Source organism: Amblyraja radiata, chromosome 41, assembly GCF_010909765.2.
Source record: "Amblyraja radiata isolate CabotCenter1 chromosome 41, sAmbRad1.1.pri, whole genome shotgun sequence".
NCBI classification, from domain to species: domain Eukaryota; kingdom Metazoa; phylum Chordata; class Chondrichthyes; order Rajiformes; family Rajidae; genus Amblyraja; species Amblyraja radiata.
Genome location: NC_045996.1, coordinates 5,303,753 through 5,327,201, shown reverse-complemented (window position 1 = coordinate 5,327,201; position 23,449 = coordinate 5,303,753). Strand labels below are relative to the sequence as shown.

General features: G+C 42.4%; 1 protein-coding gene across 1 annotated transcript in view; it reads left to right on the top strand.

The window, feature by feature from the left end:
* The first annotated feature begins 1,671 nt into the window (after nucleotides 1–1,671).
* Nucleotides 1,672–23,449, top strand: part of catsperg (cation channel sperm associated auxiliary subunit gamma) — a 130,185-nt gene continuing 108,407 nt past the window's right edge. Inside the window, exons 1-4 of the mRNA XM_033014325.1 lie at nucleotides 1,672–1,692; nucleotides 4,758–4,929; nucleotides 5,293–5,303; nucleotides 7,311–7,341. Of these exons, the coding sequence (XP_032870216.1) occupies nucleotides 1,672–1,692; nucleotides 4,758–4,929; nucleotides 5,293–5,303; nucleotides 7,311–7,341 (235 nt within the window). The remainder of the gene's footprint in view (nucleotides 1,693–4,757; nucleotides 4,930–5,292; nucleotides 5,304–7,310; nucleotides 7,342–23,449) is intronic.

Sequence of the window (23,449 nt, the reverse complement as noted above, 5' to 3'; positions counted from 1 at the left end):
GCATCTCAGTAAAATTGATTTCCAAACGCATTGAGAGTTTACGATTATTTAAATGGTAAATGGAGCTTCAGAAGCATGTTCATTTTGCATGTTAAAACCCACCCGAGAACCATGGGCGAATTTGCAATTTTACTGACGGGTTTCTAACTTTTAATACTTTTCATATAACAAATGAATAAAGATAAAAAGTCAATAATGCCACTTTTGATGAAATGCAGCGAGCAAACGCGATAATTCCCGATATTTTGGATCTTTAAATCTCCACGAAAAATGTCGGCAATCAACTTCCGCTGTATTTACACCTTCAACTCGCTCTTGTATTTACCTTAGTTTCTATCTTTTTTTTGGACTGTAAATTTAGGTAGCTGTTCCTCACGGTCACCCCGACTGGCTCACTTATAGCAGAACTACTTGTGTTGTATGTAGGAAGGAACTGCAGATGCTGGTTTAAACCGAAGAGAGACACATAATGCTGGAGTAACTCAGCGGGACCGGCAGCATATCGGGAGAGAAGGAATGGGTGATGTTTCGGGTGGAGACCCTTCAGATGCTGCCCATCCCGCAGAGTTACTCCAGCATTACTCAGTTACTCCAGCAATACTCCGAGTTACTCAGTCTGAAGAAGGGTCTCAACCCGAAACATCACCTATTCCTTCTCTCCAGTGTCGCTGAGTTACTGCTGCATATTCAGTTTTTGTGAACCTGCTGTAGGAAAGATGCCATTAAGCTGGAAAGATATTTAGCGATGTTGCCAGGACTCAAGGGACTAAGCTATTGGGAGAGGTTGGGTAGGCTGGAGCTTTTTCCTTGAACTGTTGAAGACTGTGGGGGTGATCTTATAGATTTGTATCTTATATAGGGGTGATCCTATGAGGGGCATAGATAGAGTGAACGCACACGGTATCTTCCCTCAGGTTGGGGATTCAAGAATAGAAGGGATGAGCAATTGAAGAGGGTGGTTGATGTATGGAACAAGCTGCCGAAAGTGGTAGTTGAGGCAAGTACTATCGCAACATTTAAGAAACATTTAGACAGGTACATGGATAGGACAGGTTTAGAGGGATATGGGCCAAATGCGTGCACGCAACAAAAGCTTTTCACTGTACCTCAGTACACGTGACAATAAACTAAACTGAACTGAACTGAACTGAGATGCTATTAATGTTGATGGGATATATTGGCCGGTGTGAACAGATTAGGCCGAAGGGCATGTTCTACGCTATAAGACTCTATGACTCTCTGACTAATAACTGATCACCTCTGTCACATGACTTCACTCCACTATGATAATTGCCCTTATTCCATCTTTTTTGTCCTCCTTTGATTCCTATTACATCTTTTCCCCTTCACCTTAAACCTATGTGATGTGAGATAAAATGTGTAATGCTAATTCACAAGTTAGATCCTTGGATCTCAGGTGCCACTGAAGTTTGCAGTGGTGGGCTGATGAATTTGATATCCCTAAGTGTATTTTAAGAATCTCTAATGTTGCAACCACATGTACCTTAACCATCATGCACTCATATCCCAAAAAATCAGATGCACATTGATCTTACATCCAACACGCACATTCAGATGCACATTGACCTTACATTATCCCCAAATCCCTCGATTCCATTAGCCCTAAGAGCTATATCTAACTCACTATAGATGTATTCAAGAGAGTGTTAGATGTTGCTCTTTGGGAACAGGGTATGATTTTGGATGATCAGCCATGATCACATTGAATGGCGGTGCTGGCTCAAAGGGCCGAATGGCCTACTCCTGCACCTATTTTCTATGTTTCCTTGTTTCTATGTTTACATACACTTTTTCTTCTTCTTCTTGGGTATGGCGTGCACAGCCTAAAGATGTAGGTCAGCTTGTTCTATTTGATCTATTTGTTTGTGCTTAGCAAGACAGGCAGGTTGAGTTAAATAACTTTTATTGACAAATAAAAACGGTAATTAAACTCGGTGACACGCGTGCCTGACTAGCTAACATGAGAATAGCTCCTGTTGCTGAGAGGAGCGCTGACGACCAAATATAGCGAGCAAGATAGTCCACTCCTGCTAAATCCAATGGGCTGGCGTGTAGTACTCAACGGAGCGGAACGTCGGTCAATTCTTCGGCCATTTCAGTAACCGGACCCGACTTTGGTTATCCCTCTCGCAGTGTAATCAACGTTGCGGGGGAACAGTTTGTGTTAATAAATTATAATTCTGAAAATGAGGAGAAGATTTATACCAAATAACTTTGTTTTTTCGAGGATGTTTCCGTAACCGGCTTCCGTCTCCGCGCTAGTATCTTTGCTCCGCTACGGGATCTTTGGTGCGGAGACGGAAGCCGGTTACGGAAATGGGGCCGAAATTACCCGTGAATCTGTCCATCACCGTACTACGTCTTTTTCGTCGAGTGATCCATCTTGCTCGCTATAGGATCTTTGCTGACGACTGACTGGAATGCCCGCGAACGAACCACCGCGGTCACGTGATCGAGCCAACCAATGACGAGGGTTTGAACTTCCCCAAACCACCACTAGGTGCCGCTACACTGCATTATATTTACCAGGAAGCAATTGTACAAGAATAAAACAGTCGGCATATAAAATTATACAGCTAATGTACAGCTTCAATAACTACCAAAGTAGTGTAGCCAAAGAGTGGATGAAAGATAGGAAGAAAAAAAATAAGGAAAAAAAAGAAAAAGAGATAAAAAAGTGGTGATATACCTGCCTCATGTCCCCCCCCACTCACCTCACCCAACCCATAGTTGGATTTAAATTCAAAGTTGTGTTGCGCCATACTATCCTTGTAAGAATTCAGTGAAGGGTGACCATGTCTTGAAAAATTGATCTGGTTTTTCTAATATTTTCCAGATGTAGCGTCTCGGACATGTTTGTAATCCACATTTGAACAGTAGGGACTGACGTGTGTTTCCAAAATTTAAGTATTAGTTTTTTTGCCGTTATCAGGCCACAATTAAGGAAATGTCTTTGAAATAATGTTAGCTCAGAACAGGCTTCTGACGTACCTAAAGTGATCAGTTCAATTTTACAGGGTGCAATTTTTCGGGGTGCAATTTTATTTAAAGTATTTTAGAAGGCTATAGTATTTTGGTAGAAAACTTGGTATAGAATCTGAAAGTGTTCACCAAGTTCTTTTCATTTTCTTTTGTCTTAGATTTTAGAAATTGGAAATCTAATTTCTATTCCTAATCCCTCATTTCCCCTCTGGTATTTGACCGATCATAGTCCAGTTCTGATACTTGGAGGGATTTCTAATCGCAAGGTTATTCTTTTCACCACCAATGAATTTGACGATTTTTCAATTTTGGAGGTAATTTGCAATTTTATTTAAAATGCTTTGAATTCAAGTATTCAAGCACAATTATAATTGCTGTATTTGTGTGACACTTTTCCTCACCTCAGGGTATCTAAAACCATTTAGCAATAAAAGATATTCCACTGAAGTGAAGTTTACAATCATACAACATGACCTAACAGAGATTTTAAGGATGTAGATAGAGTAGGTGCTTAGATATTTGATTGCATAATGCTATTGGTATTATGAGTTGTCTCCCATCATTTTGGAACTTTATCCAGACTCCCTGAGATAGGTCACCATTGTGCCATGACACAACATCTAAGGACAAGATGCCATTTCCCATTCTATAGGAGCATTGCTGAGGGACTAGGACCATAGTCTTATGGGTACCTGTCATTTTCACACTGGAAACTCCATGGTCTTACATAAGGGCCTGTCCCACTGTACGAGGTAATTCAAGAGTTCTCCCAAGTTTTCCCTGATTCGAACACTCGGAGAATTACAGTAATAGCCGCTCGTAGGTCTCGGGGCTCTCGTGGACATTTTTCAACATGTTGAAAAATCTTCATGAGGTTACCACGTTTCCCGAGTACCTGCCGTTAGCGTTACGAGCCGCTAAGAGACGTCCCGAGCTCCGACATACCCGCTACGTACATTTTACGTACTTACCACGAGTTTGATTTTTAAAACTCGGGAGAGCTCTTGAATTTCCTCGTACAGTGGGACAGGCCCTTAAGTCAGTGAGGCAAGAGATACAGTTAAGTGAATTACTTGCGTTTATCCTTGATGCATCACAAACTTCCCTCTTGGCTCTCTGCCACTTCACATTTGACATTTAGGGGTTTTATCATTGCCTTTGTTCCAGTCAACATCATGTCAGGTCACTATTGACTGGAAACGTAAATAGACATATGATTCCAAGAATAAATTGGAGGGCGGTCACGGTGGCGCAGCGGTAGAGTTTCTGTCTTACAGCGCTTGCAGCACCGGAGACCCGGGTTCGATCCCGACTATGGGTGCTGTCTGTACAGAGTTTGTACGTTCTCCCCGTGACCTGCGTGTGTTTTCTCTGAGATCTTCAGTTTCCTCCCATACTGCAAAGACGCACAGGTTTGTATGTTAATTGCCTTGGTATACGTGTAAAATTATCCCTAGTGTGTGTAGGATGGTGTTAATGTGCGGGGATCGCTGGTCGGTGCGGATTTGGTGGGCCTGTTTCCGCATTGTATCTCTAAACTAAAAATCTAAACTCTAAACTGCATCTTTAACGGCAACACTTGTAATCCATCAGTTTTTACTCTCCAAAGGCAATAGAAGCCCCACCACTTCCAATTTCTATTGCTACTTCCATCTCTTCTTTCTTACTTTGAAGAATGAAACAAATACTGAATTTATGATTTGTTCACTTAAAAACAAAAATCACGATTACTTTCCATTCTGTTCTACTTTCAGCTGAATATTGACAGTTGTTGGATTGGCTCCCTTAGTTGCCCACAAGGTTTATTCTCTGCCACAGTATATGATGCCATTGCTACTGAAAGTATGCTGTTTATACGCCAGAATCAACTGATGTATTATTTTAAAGGGAATTTAACCTTACTTCGCTCAACAGAAAGAGGATCAGGTACTATCAGTTCATTTTCAAGCTTGTAGGAAGAAACTACAAATACTGGTTTAAACTGAAGATTGACACAAAATGTTCAATGGGACAGGCAGCATCTCTGGAGAGAAGGCATGGGTGACGTTTCGGGTCAAGACTGAGGATGTGTCTCGATCCGAAACGTCATCCATTCCTTCTATTCAGAGATACTGCCGAGCCCGCTCAGTTACTTCAGCATTTTGTGTCTATCTTATTCAAGCTTGCTTCACTATTAATATTACATGGGGGGAGAATATAAAAGTATAACAGGAACAGGGTTACACTGATACAATAGATTTTTATGTATTTATATCACTGATGTATTTATTTTACTGATGTTTTCAAAAGGTTTGAGCTTGGTAAAGGGCCTGTCCCACTTTCACGACCTAATTCTCGACCTTTTTTACTCGTGGACATTTTTCATCAGGCTAGAAAAACGCCCCGACCTACTTGATGCCACGAGTACCTACGACTAGCATCACGGCGTGCTATGACCTACCTACGACCTCCTACGACCTTGTGACGACCATGCTGCGATTATGAGTCAAGGGCAAATTCGGCAGAGGTCATGAATTATGTCGTGAAAGTGGGACAGGCCCTTGACAAATGGAAATTCACTATTTATGTTTCACGCCATCTTCAAACACGCCTGCTTCATTACTTTATCGTGGAAGAAATCAGGAAGGATGTTGACCCCTTAAGACGTATTGACATTGTGCGATTAGGAAATGGTGCACATAGTGCTAGCACTTTCAACACCTCCTTACCTTGTGTTTATACCACATTATGGTGGGGACTTAACAAATTGTTGATTGTATTGATAATAGCTTTAATCTTGCCTGAAGAAAATATTGGAATTTTATCAATGAGTTCCACTAGCTTCTTATTTAACAGTTAGACATTCTTGAAGAATGTTCTTCATGGCATCTATAAAGCTAAAAACAGCCACCCTCATATTTCAATAACAATCCTCCTGAAGAAGGGTCTCGCCCCAAAATGCCGCCCATTCCTTCTCTCCAGAGATGCTGCCTGACTCGCTGAGTTACTCCAGCATTTTGTGATAATCCTCCTGGAAATTGTATTTGCTGCTTCAAACTTTGCTCGGACTGGCACTATTGATATTGGTATTGTTTATTATTGTCACATGTACCGAGATACAGTGAGGAATCATTGTGTGTTATCCAGGACCACCTTCTTTTCGTGTCCATCTTGTTACAAATGTTGACCTCTTTGTCATCGTCCGTCCTGAAAAGGACGCAAGCTTCCGGCGACAATCAGTGGAAACCATCATTTGTCGCAATAGATGATGGTAGTAGCAGAATTAGCTCAGGATACTTCCAGTTTCCAGCCCCGCGACATGGATGCTTCTGCAATGGGGCCGTTATCCAGGATGATCGTGCCCTATCATATCAAGTAGAAAACGAGATGAGTTGTTTGGCCTGCCCTGTGCTTGAAACTGAAATGGCGATGGAAATGAAATGAAATGAAAATGAGATGAGTTGTTTGGCCTGGCCTGTGCTTGAAACTGAACTGGCATTGGAAATGAAAATGAAAATAAATCAAAATAGAGTGCAGCAAACAGTGCTAAAACTACAGAGAAAGTGCAGATTAAAAAATGCAAGGCCCATAACAAGGTGGAGTGGAAGATCGTGAATTCATCCTTAGCACATGAGAGTTCCGTCCATGAGTTTGCTATACCAAGCTGTGATGCATCTGTACAGAATAGGTGCTTCTGCAGAAATTGGTGCGAGCCGTTGGAGACACATGCAGGGACTTCTTCCCTTCCATATTGAAATCGGATATCTAGAAAAGCACAAAGATTAAAAATCATGATGATACATAGTTAAAATTACTGAAAATTAATGAGCTATGTCATCAAAATACGTGCTGCTAAAACATTGGCATTTTGATAGTTGCAAATAAGGTAATCTGTTGCTGAATAATTTTGAATGCTAAAAACTAATGACAACATTTGAATGGGATGGAAAACATAAGGGACAAGGATTGGAGTCTCAATATGCTTGTATACTGAATCGAACATATGTGCAAAGTACCTACACATAATGCATTTTATTTTCTCGATAGCTGTTGATTTGTTCTGGCCTTATCCCACTCTTAGTTCCCTCCCCTCTAGTTTCACTCTGAAGAGAGGTTCTGACTCGAAACGTCGCCCATCCTTTTTCTCCAGAGATGCTGCCTGACCCGCTGAGTTACTCCCGCACTTTGTGTCTATCTTCATTATAGATTATGAGATGGAACAAGAGGTTTTGATGAGGAATATTGTGGAAAACAAAAGCAATCAATTTTGAAAGTAATGTTACAGATACCTGGAGCAAAACACAAAGTATTGGATAACTCGTTGTTTAAGAAGGAACTGCAGATGGTGGAAAATCAAAGGTAGACAAAAATGCTGGAGAAACTCAGCAGGTGAGGCAGCATCTATGGAGCAACAATACTGACCCACTGAGTTATTGGATAACTCAGTGAGTCAGGCAACATTTCTGGAGGACATTTATAGATGACGTTTCGGGCAGGGTCCATTCTTCAGATTACTGCCTGTTTTTAATCAATTCGACCCGTGTGATTTGTGTAATCAATTGAATTTTATCCAATTAACCTTATGGATAATTGGATATATCCTTATGTGGTATAGCTAAAAACCTTGGATTTTCCTGGTTTGTGTGGCCGTTTCCATAGTACAGGTTCATTTAGCCTTAAAATCTCTGAGGGAGCCTAAATTTGGTTCTGAGCTTAGAATGCATATCGGGTCTCTCTGAAGTGATATTTGCTTTTCTGTTTTGCAGACAACTGGATTCGTTTGTTGTTCAATGTTTGCGTGGAAAGATTAGTTCCAGTGTTTCTTGTACAGAATGATGAAGAAAAACTGTTTGTTATTGGAGGAGGCAAGCATAAAGCACTGACCTTCATTCTCACGATCAGAAGTTTGACAATGTTATCAAAATACAAGAGTTCTGCACAGTATTAAAAATTACTATTACAAATTTGAGCATTCCGCTATGAAAGTCCATTAAATTAAATATGTGTAAGAAACAACTGCAGGTGTTGCTTTACACCAAAGATAGACACAAATTGCAGGAGTTAAAGGCCTGTCCCACTTTCACGACCTAATTCACGACCTTTTTTACTCGTGGACATTTTTCATCAGGCTGGAAAAACGCCCCGACCAACTTGATGCCACGAGTACCTACGACTAGCATTATGGCCTGCTACGACCTACCTACAACCTCCTACGACCTCGTGACGACCATGCTGCGAGTATGAGTCAAGGGCAAACTCGGCAGAGGTCGTGAATTAGGTTGTGAAAGTGGGACAGGCCCTTAACTCAGCGGGACGGACACAAAATGCTGGGGTTATCGGTAAGAAAGGCCTCGACCCAAAACGTCATCCATTCCTTCTCTCCAGAGATGCTGTCTGTCCCACTGAGTTACTCCAGCATTTTGTGTCTACCTTAGATAATTTGGAAAGCATTATTTCTCATGGTTCATACGTATTAGGAACAAAAATAGTTCAATGGATCCAAATATTATTTCAAGGGTTTTGATAGAAAATGAAAGGCAATGAATATGGTTTAAATGGTTTCTTGAAACATAGAAACGTAGATAGAAACATAGAAAATAGGTGCAGGAGGAGGCCATTCGGCCTTTTGAGCCAGCACCGCCATTCATTGTGATCATGGCTGATCGTCCCAAATCAATAACCTGTGCCTGCCTTCTCCCCATATCCCTTGATTCCACCAGCCCCTAGAGCTCGACCTAACTCTCTCTTAAATCCATCCAGTGGTATGACTTAATAATTTTTATGTACACTTTATTTTATGTTTTTCTCTTTCCCTTAATTATGTTTAATAGTGTCAGGAGATGTAAAACTACTGTAGAAATTATGAAGGACAACTCTGGATTCGGGATTCCGAGGTACTTGGCTGCATCACATGAATCATACAGTCTGGTAATAATAGCCAATGCAAGATAATAGTCGAATAAATATCGGAGGTCTCACCTTCTGTAGTTGGAACATCAGAGGTGCGAATGAGCCAATTAAGAGGGGTAAAATTCTGGCACAATTAAAATCATTAAATATGGATATTGCTTTCCTACAAGAGACACATCTGAAACAACAAACTCAGATCAGATTAAGGGCAAATTGGATAGGTCAAACCTATTACTCCTCATTCACCTCTAAAGCAAGAGGCACGGCTATTATAATTCGGAAGGGTATACCTTTTAAATGAAAGAAATCTATATCTGATAAAGAGGGAAGATATGTTATAGTCACGGGGGAAATTTACAATACACCATTAACTATGATAAATATTTACGCGCCTAATTTTGATAACCCACAATTTTTTAGGAAAATAATAGATTTAATCGCAGAGCATAATTATCAAAATATAATAATGGGGGGAGATTTTAACTGTGTTATAGATCCATACTTAGATAAATCAATAAAGCTAGGGAGGCGTCTTGTTAAAACTAAGACCTGTGAATTTTTAAATACTTATATAAAAAATAATAACATAGCTGATATTTGGAGAATAGCAAATCCAAGTGGTAGGGAATACTCATTTTATTCATCAATTCACAAAACTTATTCGCGAATTGACTATTTTTTATTGGACACAAAATTAATCCCGTATACGAATAAACCATCATATCATAATAGTATTATTTCTGATCATTCACCATTGACTTTTATATTTAAAATTGAGGGAATGCCGAGTATAAAACCTTTTTGGAGATTCAATGTACATATATTAAATAACCCGCAGGGTTATGAGTATATAAACAAAAAAAAAACACACAAAAAAATCCATCCAGTGGCCTTGAAGATTGAGGTGGGATAGCTTGAACCTTCTTTAAGCCAATTGGAATAATTTTCAACGCTAAAAACTAATGACAACATTTGTATGGGATGGAAAACATAAGGGACAAGGATTGGAATCTCAATCATGCTTGTACACTGAATCGAACATATGTGCAAAGTACCTACACATAATGCATTTTATTTTCCTGTTATCATTAAAGGCAACTGTGCTTGAAAAAATAAAGGATTCCCACTTGATTTAGCCTTGATGAACTAAAATACTGTAGATTACAACTGTTATCGTCTCTTAACTGCACTTTATAATAGTCTTCAAATTGTTCCAGAAGAAAAGAAAAATCATATGAGCAACATTGCTTTAACAAAATTAGGGCATTGCAAAAATCATGTCTGCAAACAAACTCCACCTTAAGTCTGAAGAAGGGTCTCGACCCGAAACATCGCCTATTTCATTCGCTCCAGAGATGCTGCCTTACCCGCTGAGTATCTCCAGCTGCCTACCTTAAGAACAAATTATTCTGTTGGAAGTAGAGCCAAAATAACATAATTCATCCAGCTTTTTTTGTTCTTTGTATTGTATTTTTTGTCTTTTGTGTATATCTAATTACCTTTCATACGTTACTATTATATCTATGTCCATCATCTTTAGTGGACTTTATCTTGCACTAAACATTATTCCCTTTTATCCTGTATCTGTCCACCGTGGAATGCATGATGGTTTTCACGTTATAGTCTTTAAGCTGACAGGATAGCACGCAACAAAACAGTTTTAATAATATTAAACGCTTTCCTAACAAAATTTACTAAACTAAACTAAATTTGCTAAACTAATTTACTTTACTAACAACCTTCAAAAACTTTACTAACTCAATAAACTAAACTAAACTAAACTAAACTAAAGTGAACTGAACTAAACTGTTTCAAAACTTAATAACCACATAAGGTTTTCCTTTCGACCTTTGCTCTTTTGTCCAATCACCTGTGCCACCTTAAGCCAAATGATATTTTTAGGCTTTATTTACATCCAATAATTTGAGATGCTATCAAATCTCCTCTGCTCAGTTTAGAACCCAATCATCTCTAGTTACTGACATAAGTGCAATCCCTGTGCGTTATAAATTGTGTCTTACAAATTTGATTGAGTTTTTCGAAGAGGTGATATAGAAGTTTGACAAGGGCAAGGCGGGACTTTAACAAGGCTGGTGACAAGGATCTGTAGGTTATGCTAGTCTGGATTGAAGATAAGATAGCCTATTGGATACAAAATTAGAGATAGGCACAAAAAGACAGAGTAACTCAGTGGGACAGGCAGTATCTCCAGAGATACTGCCTGTCTAAAATCTACAAAATTAGATTAGTGGAAGGAGTAAGAGGGTGGTCGTGGAGGCCTGCGAGCAGCAATGTGCTGCAGGGATCAATGTTGGGTTCACTGTTGCTTGATGCTGTATTAACTATTTGGACGACAATGGCGTTAACATGGTTAGTAAGTTTGAGGTTTAAGAGGAGAGGAGGAATTTTTTTTAAGACAAAAAGAGCAACATTTTCATACAGTGTGTTGCATTTTGGGAAGTCTAATATGGGCAGGATCCACACAATTAATGGTAGGGGTCTGGGGCGTGTTATAGAGCAGAAGGATCTAGGAGTGCAGGTACATAGTTCCTTGAAGGTAGTGTCGCAGGTAGGTAAGGTGGCCAAAAAGGCTTTTGGCACATTGGTGTTCATCAGCCAGTGTATTGAGTAAAAGAGTTGGGTGGTCCTGTTGTAGTTAGTTGATAAGATGTTGGTGAAGCCGCATTTAGTGCATTGCGTTCAGTTGTGGGCACTCACTGTGTTATAGGAAAGATGTTGTCAAGCTGGAAATGGTATAGAGAAGATTCACAAGGCTGTTGCCAGGACTCAAGGGTCTGAGCTATAGGGAGAGGTTGAGCAGGCTGGGACTATATTCATTGGAGCACAGGAGGATGAGGGGTGATCTTATAAAAGTGTATAAAATCACGAGAGGAATAGATCGGGTAGATGCACAGAGTCTCTTGCCATGAGTAGGGGAATCAAGGACCAGAGGACATAGGTTTAAAGTGAAGGGGTAAAGATTTAACAGGAATCTGAGGGGTACCTTTTCACACAAAGGGTGGTGGTTGTATGGCATGAGCTACCAGAGGAAGTAGTTGAGGCTGGGACTATCACAACGTTTAAGAACAAATTAGACAGGTACATGGATAGTTCAGGTTTAGAGGGATATGTGCTAAACACAAGCAGGTGGGACTAGAGAAGTTACATAGAAACATAGAAACATAGAAATTAGGTGCAGGAGTAGGCCATTCGGCCCTTCGAGCCTGCACCGCCATTCTATATGATCATGGCTGATCATCCAACTCAGTATCCCGTACCTGCCTTCTCTCCATACCCTCTGATCCCCTTAGCCACAAGGGCCACATCTAACTCCCTCTTAAATATAGCCAATGAACTGGCCTCGACTACCCTCTGTGGCAGGGAGTTCCAGAGATTCACCACTCTCTGTGTGAAAAAAGTTCTTCTCATCTCGGTTTTAAAGGATTTCCCCCTTATCCTTAAGCTGTAACCCATTGTCCTGGACTTCCCCAACATCGGGAGCAATCTTCCTGCATCTAGCCTGTCCAACCCCTTAAGAATTTTGTAAGTTCCTATAAGATCCCCTCTCAATCTCCTAAATTCTAGAGAGTATAAACCAAGTCTATCCAGTCTTTCTTCATAAGACAGTCCTTACATCCCAGGAATCAGTCTGGTGAACCTTCTCTGCACTCCCTCTATGGCAATAATGTCCTTCCTCAGATTTGGAGACCAAAACTGTACGCAATACTCCAGGTGTGGTCTCACCAAGACCCTGTACAACTGCAGTAGAACCTCCCTGCTCCTATACTCAAATCCTTTTGCTATGAAAGCTAACATACCATTCGCTTTATCACTGCCTGCTGCACCTGCATGCCCACTTTCAATGACTGGTGTACCATGACACCCAGGTCTCGCTGCATCTCCCCTTTTCCTAGTCGGCCACCATTTAGATAATAGTCTGCTTTCCTGTTTTTGCCACCAAAATGGATAACCTCACATTTATCCACATTATACTGCATCTGCCAAACATTTGCCCACTCACCCAGCCTATCCAAGTCACCTTGCAGTCTCCTAGCATCCTCCTCACAGCTAACACTGCACCCCAGCTTAGTGTCATCCGCAAACTTGGAGATATTGCCTTCAATTCCCTCATCCAGATCATTAATATATATTGTAAATAGCTGGGGTCCCAGCACTGAGCATTGCGGTACCCCACTAGTCACTGCCTGCCATTGTGAAAAGGACCCGTTTACTCCTACTCTTTGCTTCCTGTTTGCCAGCCAGTTCTCTATCCACATCAATACTGAACCCCCAATGCCATGTGATTTAAGTTTGTAAACTAATCTCTTATGTGGGACCTTGTTGAAAGCCTTCTGGAAGTCCAGATACACCACATCCACTGGTTCTCCCCTATCCACGCTACTAGTTACATCCTCGAAAAATTCTATAAGATTCGTCAGACATGATTTACCTTTTGTAAATCCATGCTGACTTTGTCCAATGATTTCACCACTTTCCAAATGTGCTGCTATCCCATCTTTAATAACTGACTAGCAGTTTCCCCACTACCGATATTAGACTAACTGGTCTGTAATTCCCCGTTTTCTCTCTCCCTCCCTTCTTTAAAAGTGGGGTTACGTTTGCTACCCACCAATCCTCAGGAACTACTCCAGAATCTAAAGAGTTTTGAAAGATTATTACTAATGCATCCACTAAGTTGGGACATGTGGGCAAGTTTGGCTCAAGGTCCGGTTTCCACGCTGGATGACTCTCTGACTCTATGACTCTATGAGTGTGGTGAGCCTTATGGGCCAAACATAGCCAAATTGGGCTGGCTCAGATCGACTTATTGATCGGCATGGATGAGTTTAACCAAAAGACCAATTTTTGTGCTGCAGAACTTTGTGCTCAAGCTTCATAGAAGAGATGGAGGAGTGGAAAGATTAGAAAGGGAATTCAAGTCTTTGGTGTGTAGACACAGGGAACTGCAGATGTTGGAATCTTGCATATAAAGTAATGGAGTAACTCAGCTGATCAGACAGCATCTCTGGAGGACATGCTTTTCCATGTTGCCTTTCCCACTGAGTTACTAAAGTCTTTAGAATCTAGGTGATGAAAGACATAGATACAATTGATATAATAAATGGAGTTCCAAATCAAAACTTGAATGACTGGGGAATTACAAGAATGCTTGCAGAGGTTTTAACAATAAGGAAGAGAAAAGAAAGTAAGTTAGTAAAGAAAGTAAGGTAGTAAAGAAAGCAAACTCAATGCTAGCATTTATTTCGAGATTACTTGTATACAAAAACAGAGATGTAATACTAAGGAGCTGGTCAGGCTGCATTTGGAAAACTGTGAGCAATTTTGGGCACCATGTCTGAGGAAGGATGTGCTAGCTCTGGAGAGGGTCCAGAGGAGGTTTACAAGAATGAGTAGGTTAACCTATGATGAGCATTTGTCATCACTGGGCCTGTACTCGCTGGAGTTTAGAAGAATGAGGAGGGACCTTAGTGAAACTTACAGAATAATGAAAGGCTTGGATAGTGGATGTGGAGAGGATGTTTCCACTAGTGGGAGAGTCTAGGACTAGAGGGCTTCTTCTTCTTCTTCTTCTTTCATGTGGCGTGCACAGCCTAAAGTCGTTGGGCAACTTGTTCTATTTGATCTTCCGTTTGTGCACGTCGAGTTGATTGCATTAGTCGAAACAGGGCGGACCACGTGAAGGTTGCAATCTTCCACCCCGGACTAGAGGGCACAGCCTCAGAAGTAAAGGACGTTCTTTTAGGAAGGAGATGAGGAGAAATTTATTTAGTCAGAGGTTGGTGAACCTGTGGAATTCTTTGCCACAGAAGGCGGTGGAGGTCAAGACCACTTCCTATTTGCACTGTATATTGATTTTAGGAAAAACAGTACCACATACCGCTGTGATTTTTGGCCATCTCACTCAGAGGCCCTCTCCGCTCATCAGGTGCCGAGGATTTTTCCCATTGATGAAAAATAAAAGAGTTATTAGTGTTTAAAACATTTTGAGATTCTCTCACCTGTCAATCACGCCATGAAGGCCACGCCCCTTCTGGTGGGAGGGACTATAACACCTGGACATGTGGGCGTGGCTCAGTCTCTGCAAGAATTGGGAGGGAGAGGTCACGACTCTCTGTCTTTAGTGGCCTTGCACCCTGCTTGAAATGGTATGCAACTGCACTTGAATTTGGTGGCCTTGCACCCTGCTTGAAATGGTAGGAAACTGCATTCGAATTTGGTGGCCTTGTGGACTGCTTGAAATGGTAGGAAACTGCACTCGAATTTGGTGGCCTTGCACCCTGCTTGAAGTGATATGACACTGCACTCGAATTTGGTGGCCTTGCACCCTGCATGAAGTGGTATGACACTGCACTTGAATTTGATGGCCTTGCACCCTGCTTGAAGTGGTATGACACTGCACTTGAATTTGATGGCCTTGCACCCTGCTTGAAGTGGAATGAAACTGCACTTGAATTGGTGGCCTATTTCAAGGAATAGCCGTGAGTCAACTGCCAGCCCACCAGCCTTGAGTGAGTGAGCTGCCAGCACACCAGGCTTGAGTGACTGAGCCGCCAGCCCAAGAATCCATTCGGCCCACAATGTCCATACAAGCCCACTGTAAACCAATCCCTTCAGCCCACAACACCCACACTAGCGCTCCAGAAAGCTCCCACCCCCCCACTGGCCACCAATTATAGAATTGGTGGAGAGGTGGAATATTGCTTTGGGGGACCAGCCCTCCCATATGAAGCTGGGACCCAACGGGTCCCACTTAGTCTAGTGAGAATATAAAAATATGGAGCTGAGCAAACAAACTACTCGCGCAGGGGTGGTTAGCAATCATGAGATATAATGTACTCAGCAGGTTTTGGATGAACTGGATCTATATTAAAGAAGCTATCTGGAAATATTTGAGGTTGTTGAGTCTCGAGTTACAAAGATCTTTGACCATGACAGTTTATGTTCTCCAAAATTTAGTTATAACCATGTAATAATCTTTTATAAGCAATATTTATAACACTGGGCCCTTGGTATTTCAATAAAATCAATCTGTATGCATTCAAACGATCGTGATGGCATTGGCGTCACCCCTGAGGGTATCTTAAATGATTTGCCTGGATTACTTTGTTGGCAAATTTTACATTCAGAGGCCTGCTTCAGTGCCTCTTGCCGGATTTTTGAGTGCCACCACGTCTCTTTTGTCATCCTTATCATTCCACCTTACCAGCATGGGTAAGTGAGTGAATATATGTTAGTAAAACAGGTAAAAATGCATCAGATACACAAACTTGCCCAAGCGGGGTGAGCCAAAGACCTGTGGTGGAGTCAATGGCACAGCCCTCTTGTTTCCATAGTTGTTTTTGGTTATCAGAGGCGTCCCTCTGTAATGTACATACCTCCCTCATATCTGGCAGGACCGTTCTATTTGCTAGCATCTGTTTACCAGATGTCACCACGCATTTGGATGTACAGGCTGCTTGCTTGGATACACTATCGGCAAATTCATTACCTTTTGCTATAGGGTCCCCTGCACCAGTGTGTGCAGTACATTTAATAATGGCCAGCTGATCTGGTAGCATCAACGCCGTAAGCAAATTACGCACAGAACGGCATTCCCGTGCTCCCAATCCTGGGGAGCTGTGTAAGGTCAGAACTTCGAGATATATGGATATTACTGACGGAACTGTCCCAGGTAAAGATGCCATTGCTACTGGTAGGGCATAAATGGACATGTGGACATCTCCCAAAATTATCTAACTCCTCATCTTCATTACCAAATAGGGTCGTCGTGCCAGACATGAAGTCTCCTCCAGAGGATTTACCAGTACTGGGTTTATTTTTTACTAATCATCACCTGTTTCTCACCTCCTGTCTGTCTTTTAATTATTTCCTCTTGTTCCTCTGCCCACTGGCATTCTAGTTGCAATACGTTCCATCCTTTCCGAGTGCTATCCTTGTTTCTTAACTCTATCCCCTTCTTACATACAGCATCCATCCAACTTCAAACTCTATACTCTCCTCATGCTTCTTCACTGCTTCTGCTTCCCATGTTTTAATTCCTTTCTTCCATTTCTTTCCTGCCTTCCTTTCCCATATAAATGTCTCTACATTCCATGTTCCCCCTACTGGCCAGGCTTCATCCCCTAACCGTTTGGTCAACTTGTAACTTAACATTCTAAATTTCTTATTATACTTAGGATTCAAATAACACATATGTTGGACTGTTATCCAGAGCATTCCCCATAGATAGATAGAAAGAGAGAGAAAACAGACTTCTTAATTCCGAATCGTTCCAAATATATCAACCAGGCCGACTCGCTACTTGAGACCCCAGTTTCTCAATTTGACTGACTTTTTAACCCTTTAATATACGACCCAAGTGTCTCAACGAGGCTGACTCGCTAACCAAGACCCCCGTTTCTCAACCTGGCAGACCTAAAATAAGCCCCAGGTGTCTCAACGAAGCAGACCCGCGAACCGGGACCCCCGTTTCTCAACCTGGCAGACTCCTTACTCTTTAATATACACCGCCACTTATTTCTCAACCCGACAACCCTTCGGATGTCTCAATAAGCCAGACGCACACCTCAACCCCCGTATCTCAACCCGACAAATCACGGATGTCTCAACGAGGCCGATGAGCCCTTAGTAGAGAGAGAGAAAAAGAGAGATAGACAGAGAGAGAGAAAGAGAAACCGCTCAAGTCCTTCTTAAAAAGATACACAATTCCTTCTTAAAAATACATACACAATTCTGTCTTAAAAATACATACACAATCCCTTCTTAAAAAAAAACCATATAAAGCCCAACTGGTCTTACCTTTGTCTGTTTCTAAGAACCTCGGCAGGGAACCAATTCAATGTCTGATGAAGGATCACAAACGTTCCCGGGAGTTTCTAGGGAGTCGGTCTGACAAGGGGGCCGATAGAGCTCAGTTATCTCCCTTCCAATCCCGGCAACCTCTGCAACCTCTTGCACAGTCAGCTGTTGATGTGGTCCCAGCGAGGCCTGCATAACTACGCCAATGAAAAAGCTACTTTCTTAACTACTAAACCAGGTTCGCTTCTTAATAAACAGACACCACACAAACTGTTTGGTAGACCAGTTCAAAACTTTACTTAACATCGGCCGATGGAAGGGAGCGAGAATTCCAGTCAAGTGACCAATACAGATACTTGACCGTCTTCCGTCCACTTCCCTGTACAACAGAATTACATTGCATTAAATAGGGTTTTTTTGTCCCCTTAGCACATTTCACAGACATTAGTCATGGTCAGAGGTACAGGAAAAGGTTTCCACAGAATGCATCACATCAAAGGCCTTTTGTTTACATGTTACAAGATAACATTGGCCATTTGGTTTACGACATTTTATCTTCACAGAGATCACCCTAGCTCTTTCGCTGCTTCCTCTCTGTCATTTGGTCCTTCATAAACATAGGCCATTTGGTTTATGGCATCTTACTTCAAAGATGTGACTAGCTGTTTCTTTCTCTGTCACTTCCTCACTTGGGAGACAATGTTATGGTATTTATTATCCCACACCCGCAACCTGAGGCAAGCCTAATTTGAGACTAAATATAAGCTGTAAGCTAGCCCAGAAGCCAATTTAATATCTTCTTATATTTTAACTAAAATTCAGCTTCATCACATAGACGCATCCTCTCTGCTCAAGTTCAAACAAATGCCTTAAAACTCATTGGCCGGCGGTTCATTCTACAGCAAGACAATGTTCCCAAACACACTGCTAAAGCAACAAAGGAGTTTTTCAAATCTAAAAAATGATCAATTCTTGAGTGGCCAAGTCAATCACCCGATCTGAACCCAATTGAGCATGCCTTTTGTATGCTGAAGAGAAAACTGATGGGGACTTGCCCCCAAAACAAAAATAAGCTACAGATGGGTGCAATGGCCTGGCAGAGCATCACGAGAGAAGACACCCAGCAACTGGTGATGTCCATGACATTTACATGACATTTATATTTACATGACATTGCTGTGTCCCAAACATTATGGTGCCCTGAAATGGGGGGACTATGTATAAACACTGCTGTAATTTCTACATGGTGAAATCAAAATGTATAAAAATGGTCTTTATTAAAATCTGACAATGTGCACTTTAACCACATGTGATTTTCTTCCATTACAAATCTCAACTTTGTGGAGTGCAGAGGCAAATAAATAAATGATGCGTCTTTGTGCCAAACATTATGGAGGGCACTGTACATGTGACAATAAAATATCATTGAATCATCAAAACAATATGTGTAGGAAGGAACTGCAGATGCTGGTTTAAACCGAAGATAGACATAAAAAGCTGGAATAACTCAGCGGGAAAGGCAGCATCTCTGGAGAGAAGAAATGGGTGGCTTTTCGGGTTGAGACCCTTCTTCAGACTGAAATTCACGAGAAAGAGAAATTAGATATATATCTCGATTCCCTTTCCCGTGACTTTTAGTATGAAGAAGGGTCCCGACATGCTTAACAGGGATATTAGTCCTGTCCCAAATCCCCGCGTAAAGGAAAGAATGCTAAGAGTTAGAACACACTGTACATTGTTGAACCTGTACTAATTGTCATGTTTATGGTCAAATGCTTATTTGAATGTACTTCTCTCAATGATGTTCCCTTGGCTGAGAAAGGAATTGTTCATCTGCAAATCCTGTATTTCAATAACTACAAAAATCTGCAGAAAAAAATGTTCTTAATTTTTTCCCCGATATCAGGGACTTGTTGAAGTAGCAATGAAACTTTCCTATCAAATTAATCAGTAAACACACATTGTGTTTTCTTTCAGGAGATTGCCTTGTGCTCTGGGCTGCTATTGATAGATTCCAGGATGCTGCTCTACCTCTGGTTGAAGGACTAATATTTGAATTTCAAAATCCGGCATATTACCTGATATATTATTATTTTGGTATGTATGGATTCCAAGTCCTGACCTACTATCTACCTCATTGGTGACCGTTGGAATATCGTTAATCGGACTTTGCTGGCTTTACCTTGCACTAAATCGGACTTTGCTGGCCCTACCTTATCATGTATCTATACACTGTAGATGGCTCGATTGTAATCGTGCATTATAGAAACATAGAAACATAGAAAATAGGTGCAGGTGTAGGCCATTCGGCCCTTCAAGCCTGCACCGCCATTCAATATGATCATGGCTGATCATCCAACTCAGTATCCTGTACCTGCCTTCTCTCCATACCCCCTGATCCCTTTAGCCACAAGGGCCATGTTACGACTCCCGAATGCAAGTACTTCAGAGCCGCGTAACACAAGTCAAAAACCAGGTTCAGGTTCAAAAACAGTTTTAATTATTCATTGGAACACAAAACCCAAACCTGATTTAAACAACCCAGTCAGGGATATGGATAAACTGACAAACAATTTAACAATGCTCCAGCCAGCCACGCAATGGGCCGTCGAACCGGAGACTCCAAAACCTGCCCAAAGAGATACAACCCTGAAACCAAAATACACGAAAACTCTAAGGTCAGCCCTTATCCGTCCCAATTCAATATCTGTTAACAAGGAATGGTGAAAGTACACAAAGTTCTATGCCATGTGGTCAGGCTTTCCTCGGCCCACACCAGCAGTCTGCTCATCAGTCAGGGTCGACGAAGAAGAGAGAGAATCCTGGGAAGCTCTGGTATTTATACTTCAGATGAGTCACCCGTCACCTGACGCAGCTTGGCCAATCGGGTACAGGAGCCTTTAACCCCTCGATTCCAGACTCACAGCCACGAGGCCTGCACTTGGGAGAGAAACAGAGAAAGGTAAGTACATAGCATTCACCAGGAGGGGGAAGCGCCTAACACCCCCACCCAAAGATACTGAATAAGTTTCTGAAAATGTACTAAAAAACACCACCAAATTTCAGCAACTATTCAGTAGCACAGACATCACTGGCGCGACAATGCATCATCCAATACATTATCCTTGCCACGGATATGCCAGTCAAATGAGACAACCGCAAGGGAAGCGTCTCCAAAGCCTCAGAGTTACTCAGCTTTCCCTGCGTTACTGCCACAGACAACCGTGCCTCCCCCACATCACCACCCGTGTCAGGGGGCAGCACCACTGCAGCCAAAACAGGCTTAGAAGGACATAGCTCCGACCCATCAACCTCCACAGGCTCCTGCTCATGGTACTGTTTCATGTTGACATGACAGAGCTGAGTCTTATGCCTCCGATCAGGGGTACCAATAACGTAATCCCTCTCACCAACCTTCTTAACCACCTGATAGGGACCGCTATACCGAGCCTGCAGACTGGAACCAGGAATAGGCAACAACACCAGGACCTTGTCACCTGGAGAAAAATTCCTACTAGAAGCCTTCCTGTCGAACCAGTCCTTCATCCTAGACTGAGCAGAGGCAAGATTACCCATTGCCAGTTCGCATGCCCTCCTCAGTCTAGAGCGAAAAGTACAGACGTGGTCTAAAATACTACGTTTTGTATCCTCCTGCAACCATTTCTCCTTCAGGACCCTCAACGGACCACGTACAGTATGCGCGAACACCAGGTCAGCAGGACTGAACCCTAAAGACTCCTGCACGACCTCACGCACCGCAAACATAACTAGATGAACTCCCTCATCCCAGTCTTTTTCAAACTCCAGGCAGTAAGTCCTCAACATAGATTTCAAAGTCTGGTGAAACCTCTCGAGAGCTCCCTGGCTCTCAGGATGATATGCACTGGAGTAACAATGCTTAATATCTAACAACTTCATTACCTGATCAAAAACCTTCGACATGAAGTTGGTACCTTGGTCACTCTGCACAACCTTGGGCAAACCGAACAACGAAAAAAACTTAGTGAGAGACTTAACAATTGCAGGGGCAGTAATTCTACGCAAAGGGACCACCTCCGGAAAGCGGGTAGTCGCACACATAATTGTTAATAAAAACTTGTTGCCCACCCTTGTCCGAGGTAGAGGGCCCACACAATCAACTAGAATCCGCTCAAACGGCTCACCGACCACAGGGATTGGATATAAAGGCGCAGGAACAATCGATTGGTTCGGCTTTCCTGCCACCTGGCAAATGTGACAACACCTGCACTGCTGTTTCACGTCCTTTTTCAACCCTGGCCAAAAAAAATTCCGTAAGATGCGGTCATACGTCTTATTGACCCCCAAATGTCCACCCAGAGGACCATCATGAGCCAAACAGAGTATCTCGTCCCTATACCGACGAGGCATCACAATCTGATCAACCATGCTCCAATCATCATGCCCAGATATATCCAAGGGAGACCACTTTCGCATCAGTAAGCCATCCCTTAGAAAATACCCCTTTGCTGTGGAATCCATATCCCCCTCAGGCACTGCGCAGTCCCACAGATCAGATAAACCTGGATCACTCTTTTGCTCCTCAACCAGCCGGTCACGTGACAGTGACACCGGCACATTTCCAGACACTATCCCATCTTGAGATGGAGAAACACCCTTCACAACACAGGATCTATCATCCTGATCCCCAAAAATGCTCTCACTCAGGTCCACCACATCCTCAAACTTCGCCTGGCTCTTAGCCATAGCCCTCGTGACAGCACAAGCTGCGAAGACCTTTGGATGCTGCATAGCCAATCTATCAGGACTCTGCACCATCGGAACAGCCATCACCTCAGAAGTGACTAAAACTCTACCTCCTGCCAAGTCATTCCCCAAAATCACAGAAACTCCCCCAACGGGAAAACACGGCCGTAACCCAACAGTTACCCGGCCTGAAACCAACTCGGACTCGAGACGCACGGTATGCAAAGGCACTACCATGTCATCCATCCCGAATCCTACCACTGGGACACTTGACCCAACCGATGATTCCCCAGAAAACGGCAGTACACCATCCAATATAAAGGACTGAGTAGCACCAGTATCACGCAAGATGGATACTGGAACTCTATCACCCCCATCCTCTGGAGAAACAAAACCATTCATGATGAACGCAGAATAATTCCTACACTCATCAGACTCAGGCACCTCAGGTACGACAGGTGCCTTCTGTGCACCCACCAAAGCCACAGGCTTTGCATTTTTCTGCTTCAGAACGGGACACGACTTTAACATGTGCCCTCTCCTTCTACAATAGTAGCACACAGGACCTTCATTAGTCCTCACATTTCCGTCAACCTTATCAGCTCGGACCTCCCCCTGTATCAACGTGCTGCCACTTGCAGGCACAGAAACAGCTTTGACACTGCCCCCGGCGACACCACCACGATCAACCGGCCGTGCACCAAAACTATAGGATCGCCCAACAAAATCAGATTTATGAGTCAATACATACTCATCTGCCAACACCGCAGCCTTAGACACCTCATTCACCTTCTGCTCATTAAGGTAAGTAGTAACCCTCTCAGGGAGACAGTTCTTAAAGTCTTCCATAATCATCAAGGCCCGCAGTAGCTCAAAATCCTTCACTCCTTGAGAAGCGCACCACCTGTCAAAAAGTGCCTCCTTCTCCCTAGCAAACTCCACATAAGTCTGACTATCAAACTTCCTAAAGCGCCGGAACTTCTGCCGGTACGCCTCTGGAACTAATTCATAA